The sequence below is a fragment of the Salmo salar genome, chromosome ssa25 (genome assembly GCF_905237065.1).
Source record: "Salmo salar chromosome ssa25, Ssal_v3.1, whole genome shotgun sequence".
NCBI classification, from domain to species: Eukaryota; Metazoa; Chordata; class Actinopteri; order Salmoniformes; family Salmonidae; genus Salmo; species Salmo salar.
In genome coordinates this window covers 43,643,468-43,653,467 of record NC_059466.1, presented here as the reverse complement: position 1 = coordinate 43,653,467, position 10,000 = coordinate 43,643,468, and the positions used below count along the sequence as shown (strand labels likewise).

Below are 10,000 nucleotides of genomic sequence, written 5' to 3'. Positions count from 1 at the left end.
GATACTGAATGTGTGTAGGTAGTGTTGATGGTAGATACTGAATGTGTGTAGGTAGTGTTGATGGTAGATACTGAATGTGTGTAGGTAGTGTTGATGGTAGATACTGAATGTGTGTAGGTAGTGTTGATGGTGGATACTGAATGTGTGTAGGTAGTGTTGATGGTAGATACTGAATGTGTGTAGGTAGTGTTGATGGTGGATACTGAATGTGTGTAGGTAGTGTTGATGGTGGATACTGAATGTGTGTAGGCAGTGTTGATGGTGGATACTGAATGTGTGTAGGTAGTGTTGATGGTGGATACTGAATGTGTGTTGGTAGTGTTGATGGTGGATACTGAATGTGTGTAGGTAGTGTTGATGGTGGATACTGAATGTGTGTAGGTAGTGTTGATGGTGGATACTGAATGTGTGTAGGTAGTGTTGATGGTGGATACTGAATGTGTGTAGGTAGTGTTTATGGTGGATACTGAATGTGTGTAGGTAGTGTTGATGGTAAATACTGAATGTGTGTAGGTAGTGTTGATGGTGGATAGTGAATGTGTGTTGGTAGTGTTGATGGTGGATACTGAATGTGTGTAGGTAGTGTTGATGGTAGATACTGAATGTGTGTTGGTAGTGTTGATGGTGGATCTTGAATGTGTGTAGGTAGTGTTGATGGTGGATACTGAATGTGTGTAGGTAGTGTTGATGATGGATACTGAATGTGTGTAGGTAGTGTTGCTGGGTGGATACTGAATGTGTGTAGGTAGTGTTTATGGTGGATACTGAATGTGTGTAGGTAGTGTTGATGGTGGATACTGAATGTGTGTAGGTAGTGTTGATGATGGATACTGAATGTGTGTAGGTAGTGTTGATGGTAGATACTGAATGTGTGTAGGTAGTGTTGATGGTGGATACTGAATGTGTGTTGGTAGTGTTGATGGTGGATACTGAATGTGTGTACGTATTGTTGATGGTGGATACTGAATGTGTGTAGGTAGTTTTGATGGTGGATACTGAATGTGTGTAGGTAGTTTTGATTATGGATACTGAATGTGTGTAGGCAGTGTTGATGGGTGGATACTGAATGTGTGTAGGTAGTGTTTATGGTGGATACTGAATGTGTGTAGGTAGTTTTGATGGGTTGATACTGAATGTGTGTAGGTAGTGTTTATGGTGGATACTGAATGTGTGTAGGTAGTGTTGATGGTGGATACTGAATGTGTGTAGGTAGTGTTGATGGTGGATACTGAATGTGTGTAGGTAGTGTTGATGGGTGGATCCTGAATGTGTGTTGGTAGTGTTGATGGTGGATACTGAATGTGTGTAGGTAGTGTTGATGGTGGATATGGAATGTGTGTAGGTAGTGTTGATGGTGGTTACTGAATGTGTGTAGGTAGTGTTGATGGTGGATACTGAATGTGTGTAGGTAGTGTTGATGGCTGATACTGAATGTGTGTAGGTAGTGTTGATGGTGGATACTGAATGTGTGTAGGTAGTGTTGATGGGTGGATACTGAATGTGTGTAGGTAGTGTTGATGGGTGGATACTGAATGTGTGTAGGTAGTGTTGATGGTGGATCCTGAATGTGTGTAGGTAGTGTTGATGGGTGGATACTGAATGTGTGTAGGTAGTGTTGATGGTGGATACTGAATGTGTGTTGGTAGTGTTGATGGTGGGATACTGAATGTGTGTAGGTAGTGTTGATGGTGGATACTGAATGTGTGTAGGTAGTGTTGATGGGTGGATACTGAATGTGTGTAGGTAGCGTTGATGGGTGGATACTGAATGTGTGTAGGTAGTGTTTATGGTGGATACTCAATGTGTGTAGGTAGTGTTGATGGTGGATAATGAATGTGTGTAGGTAGTGTTGATGGTGGATACTGAATGTGTGTAGGTAGTGTTGATGGTGGATACTGAATGTGTGTAGGTAGTGTTGATGGTGGATACTGAATGTGTGTAGGTAGTGTTGATGGTGGATACTGAATGTGTGTAGGTAGTGTTGATGGTGGATACTGAATGTGTGTAGGTAGTGTTGATGGTGGTTACTGAATGTGTGTAGGTAGTGTTGATGGTGGATACTGAATGTGTGTAGGTAGTGTTGATGGCTGATACTGAATGTGTGTAGGTAGTGTTGATGGTGGATACTGAATGTGTGTAGGTAGTGTTGATGGGTGCATACTGAATGTGTGTAGGTAGTGTTGATGGGTGGATACTGAATGTGTGTAAGTAGTGTTGATGGTGGATCCTGAATGTGTGTAGGTAGTGTTGATGGGTGGATACTGAATGTGTGTAGGTAGTGTTGATGGTGGATACTGAATGTGTGTTGGTAGTGTTGATGGTGGATACTGAATGTGTGTAGGTAGCGTTGATGGTGGATACTGAATGTGTGTAGGTAGTGTTGATGGGTGGATACTGAATGTGTGTAGGTAGCGTTGATGGGTGGATACTGAATGTGTGTAGGTAGTGTTTATGGTGGATACTGAATGTGTGTAGGTAGTGTTGATGGTGGATACTGAATGTGTGTAGGTAGTGTTGATGGTGGATACTGAATGTGTGTAGGTAGTGTTGATGGGTGGATACTGAATGTGTGTAGGTAGTGTTGATGGGTGGATACTGAATGTGTGTAGGTAGTGTTGATGGTGGATCCTGAATGTGTGTAGGTAGTGTTGATGGGTGGATACTGAATGTGTGTAGGTAGTGTTGATGGTGGATACTGAATGTGTGTTGGTAGTGTTGATGGTGGGATACTGAATGTGTGTAGGTAGTGTTGATGGTGGATACTGAATGTGTGTAGGTAGTGTTGATGGGTGGATACTGAATGTGTGTAGGTAGCGTTGATGGGTGGATACTGAATGTGTGTAGGTAGTGTTTATGGTGGATACTCAATGTGTGTAGGTAGTGTTGATGGTGGATAATGAATGTGTGTAGGTAGTGTTGATGGTGGATACTGAATGTGTGTAGGTAGTGTTGATGGTGGATACTGAATGTGTGTAGGTAGTGTTGATGGTGGATACTGAATGTGTGTAGGTAGTGTTGATGGTGGATACTGAATGTGTGTAGGTAGTGTTGATGGTGGATACTGAATGTGTGTAGGTAGTGTTGATGGTGGTTACTGAATGTGTGTAGGTAGTGTTGATGGTGGATACTGAATGTGTGTAGGTAGTGTTGATGGCTGATACTGAATGTGTGTAGGTAGTGTTGATGGTGGATACTGAATGTGTGTAGGTAGTGTTGATGGGTGCATACTGAATGTGTGTAGGTAGTGTTGATGGGTGGATACTGAATGTGTGTAAGTAGTGTTGATGGTGGATCCTGAATGTGTGTAGGTAGTGTTGATGGGTGGATACTGAATGTGTGTAGGTAGTGTTGATGGTGGATACTGAATGTGTGTTGGTAGTGTTGATGGTGGATACTGAATGTGTGTAGGTAGCGTTGATGGTGGATACTGAATGTGTGTAGGTAGTGTTGATGGGTGGATACTGAATGTGTGTAGGTAGCGTTGATGGGTGGATACTGAATGTGTGTAGGTAGTGTTTATGGTGGATACTGAATGTGTGTAGGTAGTGTTGATGGTGGATACTGAATGTGTGTAGGTAGTGTTGATGGTGGATACTGAATGTGTGTAGGTAGTGTTGATGGTGGATACTGAATGTGTGTAGGTAGTGTTGATGGTGGATACTGAATGTGTGTAGGTAGTGTTGATGGTGGAGACTGAATGTGTGTATGTAGTGTTGGTGGTGGTTACTGAATGTGTGTAGGTAGTGTTGATGGTGGATACTGAATGTGTGTAGGTAGTGTTGATGGCTGATACTGAATGTGTGTAGGTAGTGTTGATGGTGGATACTGAATGTGTGTAGGTAGTGTTGATGGCTGATACTGAATGTGTGTAGGTAGTGTTGATGGTGGATACTGAATGTGTGTAGGTAGTGTTGATGGTGGATACTGAATGTGTGTAGGTAGTGTTGATGGTAGATACTGAATGTGTGTAGGTAGTGTTGATGGTGGATACTGAATGTGTGTAGGTAGTGTTGATGGTAGATACTGAATGTGTGTAGGTAGTGTTGATGGTGGATACTGAATGTGTGTAGGTAGCGTTGATGGGTGGATACTGAATGTGTGTAGGTAGTGTTGATGGTGGATACTGAATGTGTGTAGGTAGTGTTGATGGTAGATACTGAATGTGTGTAGGTAGTGTTGATGGCTGATACTGAATGTGTGTAGGTAGTGTTTATGGTGGATACTGAATGTGTGTAGGTAGTGTTGATGGTAGATACTGAATGTGTGTAGGTAGTGTTGATGGTGGATACTGAATGTGTGTAGGTAGTGTTGATGGTGGATACTGAATGTGTGTAGGTAGTGTTGATGGTGGATACTGAATGTGTGTAGGTAGTGTTGATGGTAGATACTGAATGTGTGTAGGTAGTGTTGATGGTGGATACTGAATGTGTGTTGGTAGTGTTGATGGTGGATACTGAATGTGTGTAGGTAGTGTTGATGGTAGATACTGAATGTGTGTAGGTAGTGTTGATGGTGGATACTGAATGTGTGTTGGTAGTGTTGATGGTGGATACTGAATGTGTGTAGGTAGTGTTGATGGGTGGATACTGAATGTGTGTAGGTAGTGTTGATGGTGGATACTGAATGTGTGTTGGTAGTGTTGATGGTAGATACTGAATGTGTGTTGGTAGTGTTGATGGTGGATACTGAATGTGTGTAGGTAGTGTTGATGGTGGATAATGAATGTGTGTAGGTAGCGTTTATGGTGGATACTGAATGTGTGTAGGTAGTGTTGATGGTTGATACTGAATGTGTGTAGGTAGTGTTTATGGTGGATACTGAATGTGTGTAGGTAGTGTTGATGGTAGATACTGAATGTGTGTAGGTAGTGTTGATGGTAGATACTGAATGTGTGTAGGTAGTGTTGATGGTAGATACTGAATGTGTGTAGGTAGTGTTGATGGTGGATAATGAATGTTTGTAGGTAGTGTTGATGGTGGATAATGAATGTGTGTAGGTAGTGTTGATGGTGGATAATGAATGTGTGTAGGTAGTGTTGATGGTGGATAATGAATGTGTGTAGGTAGTGTTGATGGTGGATACTGAATGTGTGTAGGTAGTGTTGATGGTGGATACTGAATGTGTGTAGGTAGTGTTGATGGTGGATACTGAATGTGTGTAGGTAGTGTTGATGGGTGGATCCTGAATGTGTGTAGGTAGTGTTGATGGTGGATACTGAATGTGTGTAGGTAGTGTTGATGGTGGATAATGAATGTGTGTTGGTAGTGTTGATGGTGGATACTGAATGTGTGTAGGTAGTGTTGATGGTGGATAATGAATGTGTGTAGGTAGTGTTGATGGTGGATACTGAATGTGTGTAGGTAGTGTTGATGGTGGATACTGAATGTGTGTAGGTAGTGTTGATGGGTGGATACTGAATGTGTGTAGGTAGTGTTGATGGTGGATACTGAATGTGTGTAGGTAGTGTTGATGGTGGATAATGAATGTGTGTAGGTAGTGTTGATGGTGGATACTGAATGTGTGTAGGTAGTGTTGATGGTGGATAATGAATGTGTGTAGGTAGTGTTGATGGTGGATACTGAATGTGTGTAGGTAGTGTTGATGGTGGATACTGAATGTGTGTAGGTAGTGTTGATGGGTGGATACTGAATGTGTGTAGGTAGTGTTGATGGTGGATACTGAATGTGTGTAGGTAGTGTTGATGGTGGATACTGAATGTGTGTAGGTAGTGTTGATGGGTGGATACTGAATGTGTGTTGGTAGTGTTGATGGTAGATACTGAATGTGTGTTGGTAGTGTTGATGGTGGATACTGAATGTGTGTAGGTAGTGTTGATGGGTGGATACTGAATGTGTGTAGGTAGTGTTGATGGTGGATACTGAATGTGTGTAGGTAGTGTTGATGGTGGATACTGAATGTGTGTAGGTAGTGTTGATGGTGGATACTGAATGTGTGTAGGTAGTGTTGATGGTGGATACTGAATGTGTGTAGGTAGTGTTGATGGTGGATACTGAATGTGTGTAGGTAGTGTTGATGGTGGATACTGAATGTGTCTAGGTAGTGTTGATGGTGGATACTGAATGTGTGTAGGTAGTGTTGATGGTGGATACTGAATGTGTGTAGGTAGTGTTGATGGTGGATACTGAATGTGTGTAGGTAGTGTTGATGGTGGATACTGAATGTGTGTAGGTAGTGTTGATGGTAGATACTGAATGTGTGTAGGTAGTGTTGATGGTGGATACTGAATGTGTGTAGGTAGTGTTGATGGTGGATACTGAATGTGTGTAGGTAGTGTTGATGGTGGATACTGAATGTGTGTTGGTAGTGTTGATGGTGGATACTGAATGTGTGTAGGTAGTGTTGATGGTGGATCCTGAATGTGTGTTCTGTATGCTTATTATGATAACCGCCCATGGGTCTGCCCCAAAAACATACGCTCACACCAAGACAATGTGTGAGAAAGAAAAACGTTTGGTGATTTATGAGTTAAAGGGCATTTGGGGTGCTTTGGCTTTCTCACTGTCAAACCAGCATAACAGCATGTGGGGGTTTGACATCTACCTACGCAGTCTCGCTATTGAGAATGTTTGCTATAATGACTCATGTCTTGTCTGCTTATGTTTCAGGGCTCCACAAAGTCCTCCAAGAGTATGGAGTCTCCACGCAGACCATCAAGGTAAGCTCTTTTTATAGCAATGTATACAGCAGGTCGACTATGGTTCACCATAGTGTTTACATCCTCACTGATTCATCAAGTCTTCATCAACACTTCATCCTCTGTTGTGTGTTGTGTTGTGTTCTGTTGTGTTGTGTTCTGTTGTGTTGTGTTCTATTGTGTTGTGTTCTATTGTGTTGTGTTCTGTTGTGTTGTGTTCTGTTGTGTTGTGTTCTATTGTGTTGTGTTCTGTTGTGTTATGTTCTGTTGTGTTATGTTCTGTTGTGTTATGTTCTGTTGTGTTGTGTTCTGTTGTGTTGTGTTCTGTTGTGTTATGTTCTGTTGTGTTATGTTCTGTTGTGTTATGTTCTGTTGTGTTGTGTTCTGTTGTGTTGTGTTCTGTTGTGTTGTGTTCTGTTGTGTTGTGTTGTGTCGTTTTCTGTTGTGTTCTGTTGTTTTCTGCTATGTTCTGTTGTGTTGTGTTCTGTTGTGTTGTGTTGTATTGTGTTCTGTTGTGTTGTGTTGTGTTGTGTTCTGTTGTGTTGTGTTGTGTTGTGTTCTGTTGTGTTCTGTTGTATTCTGTTGTTTTCTGTTATGTTGTGTTGTGTTCTGTTATGTTGTGTTGTGTTGTTTTCTGTTGTGTTGTGTTCTGTTGTGTTGTGTTGTGTTGTGTTGTGTTCTGTTGTGTTGTGTTGTGTTGTGTTCTGTTGTGTTGTGTTGTGTTCTGTTGTGTTGTGTTGTGTTCTGTTCTGTTGTGTTCTGTTGTATTGTGTTGTGTTCTGTTGTGTTGTGTTCTGTTCTGTTGTGTTCTGTTGTGTTGTGTTGTTTTCTGTTGTGTTGTGTTCTGTTGTGTTGTGTTCTGTTGTGTTGTGTTGTGTTCTGTTGTGTTGTGTTGTGTTGTGTTGTGTTCTGTTGTGTTGTGTTGTGTTCTGTTGTGTTGTGTTGTGTTCTGTTCTGTTGTGTTCTGTTGTATTGTGTTGTGTTCTGTTGTGTTGTGTTCTGTTCTGTTGTGTTCTGTTGTATTGTGTTGTGTTCTGTTGTGTTGTGTTCTTTTGTTTTCTGTTGTGTTGTGTTGTGTTGTGTTCTGTTGTGTTGTGTTCTGTTGTGTTGTGTTGTTTTCTGTTCTGTTGTGTTCTGTTGTGTTCTGTTGTATTGTGTTGTGTTCTGTTCTGTTGTGTTGTTTTCTGTTGTGTTCTGTTGTGTTGTGTTGTGTTGTGTTGTGTTCTGTTGTATTGTGTTGTGTTCTGTTGTGTTGTGTTCTGTTCTGTTGTGTTCTGTTGTTTTCCATTATGTTCTGTTACGTTATGTTGTGTTCTGTTATGTTGTGTTGTGTTCTGTTGTTTTCTGGTATGTTCTGTTATGTTATGTTCTGTTGTGTTGTGTTGTGTTGTGTTATGTCCTGTTGTGTTGTGTTCTGTTGTATTGTGTTCTGTTGTGTTCTGTTGTATTGTGTTGTGTTATGTTGTGTTCTGTTGTTTTCTGTTGTGTTCTGTTGTTTTCTGTTGTTTTCTGTTGTGTTGTGTTCTGTTGTGTTCTGTTGTATTGTGTTGTGTTCTGTTCTGTTGTGTTCTGTTGTATTGTGTTGTGTTCTGTTGTATTGTGTTGTGTTCTGTTCTGTTGTGTTCTGTTGTATTGTGTTGTGTTCTGTTGTATTGTGTTGTGTTCTGTTGTATTGTGTTGTGTTCTGTTGTATTGTGTTGTGTTCTGTTCCGTTGTGTTCTGTTGTATTGTGTTGTGTTCTGTTGTATTGTGTTGTGTTCTGTTGTGTTGTGTTCTGTTGTGTTCTGTTGTGTCCTGTTGTTTTCTGGTATGTTATGTTCTATTATATTGTATTCTGTTGTATTGTGTTGTGTTGTGTTCTGTTATGTTGTGTTCTGTTGTGTTCTGCTGTGTTCTGTTGTGTTCTGTTGTGTTATGTTCTGTTGTGTTATGTTGTGTTATGTTATGTTCGTTTGTGTTCTGTTGTGTTCTGATGTGTTCTGTGATGTTCTGTTATGTTATGTTCGTTTGTGTTCTGTTGTGTTCGGTTCTGTTGGGTTCTGTTCTAATGTGTTCTCTCCTCTCCTCATCTCTCATCTCATCTCCTCCTCTTTCCTCACCCCCTTCCTAGCCAACACCAACAGGGAAACAAAAGTCCTCACACAGGGACTTTAAAATGGTTTCAATTCCCGTCTTTCACCAATATGAAGAACCCTGAAAAGGGGTAGCAATGAAAAGATTAAAGTAGACTCACTCCCTATGGATTTCTCCGTGCAGTTCATTTTATGGCTCACTCCATCCTCCTATTTCAATCACTCCTACGCACAATGGGATAGCAGGCCTTGGTCCATGTTTTACTGACAGGACCTATAAGTTGTTCACATTAACCCCACCAAGGACGCTTGTGTCTACTTTATTAGACCCTATTGGTACAGCTATAGATGTGCAGAGCTTATTTATTTAATTTTGAGTACGTTACTCTTTTTTCATGACCAAAAAATTAACATTAACTTCATAGGGGGAAGCAGTAATGTAATATAGCACTGCTGGGCACTTTTGGGAGATATCTGAGACCGTTTGTTAGCTTTTTTAAAGATTTTTTTTTTACACAGCTCCAAATATGATGCATTCCCATTGTGAGAGGCAAGCGACAAGTAGCAGTTGAAATTGTCAATATGTGTCAAGGGAACAACCTCTAGCTAAAACCAAAACCCTGTGGTTAAACCTGAAATAGCCATTCAAACATCCAGATAGGCTACTCTTTTCTGTGTCATATTCTTCCCGGCATTACATAAGCTGTCAGTTTGTGCTTTACTTGTGTAGAGATTTATTTAACCTTTATTTAACTAGGCAAGTCATTTAAGAACAAATTCATATTTACAATTTACTAGGAACAGTGGGTTAACTGTCTTGTTCAGGGGCAGAACAACAGATTTTTTTCATTGTCAGCTCAGGGATTCGATCTAGCAACCTTTCAGTTACTGGCCCAACGCTCTAACCACTAGGTAGTGTAGAGATGAGGTGGTGTAGAGATGAGGTGGTGTAGAGATGAGGTAGCGTAGAGAAGAGGTGGCGTAGTGTAGAGATGAGGTAGCGTAGAGAAGAGGTGGCGTAGTTTAGAGATGAGTAGGCGTAGTGTAGAGATGAGGTGGCGTAGAGAAGAGGTGGTGTAGTGTAGAGGTGGTTTAGAGAAGAGGTGGTGTAGAGAAGAGATGGTGTAGAGAAGAGGTGGTGTAGAGATGAGGTCGTATAGGGATGAGGTGGCATAGTGTAGAGAAGAGATGGTGTAGAGATGAGGTAGTGTAGAGATGAGGTGGTGTAGAGAAGAGTTGGCGTAGAGAAGAGGTGGTGTAGAGAAGAGGTGGT

At 41.2% G+C, this 10,000-nt stretch overlaps 1 protein-coding gene across 10 annotated transcripts in view; it reads left to right on the top strand.

Moving 5' to 3' along the window:
* Positions 1-10,000, top strand: part of LOC106586822 (tensin-1) — a 322,014-nt gene that overhangs the window by 218,231 nt on the left and 93,783 nt on the right. For all 10 annotated transcript variants that reach the window (XM_045707330.1, XM_045707331.1, XM_045707329.1 and 7 more), the window contains one exon: positions 6,627-6,676. In XM_045707330.1, coding sequence (XP_045563286.1) covers positions 6,627-6,676 — 50 coding nt within the window. The remainder of the gene's footprint in view (positions 1-6,626; positions 6,677-10,000) is intronic.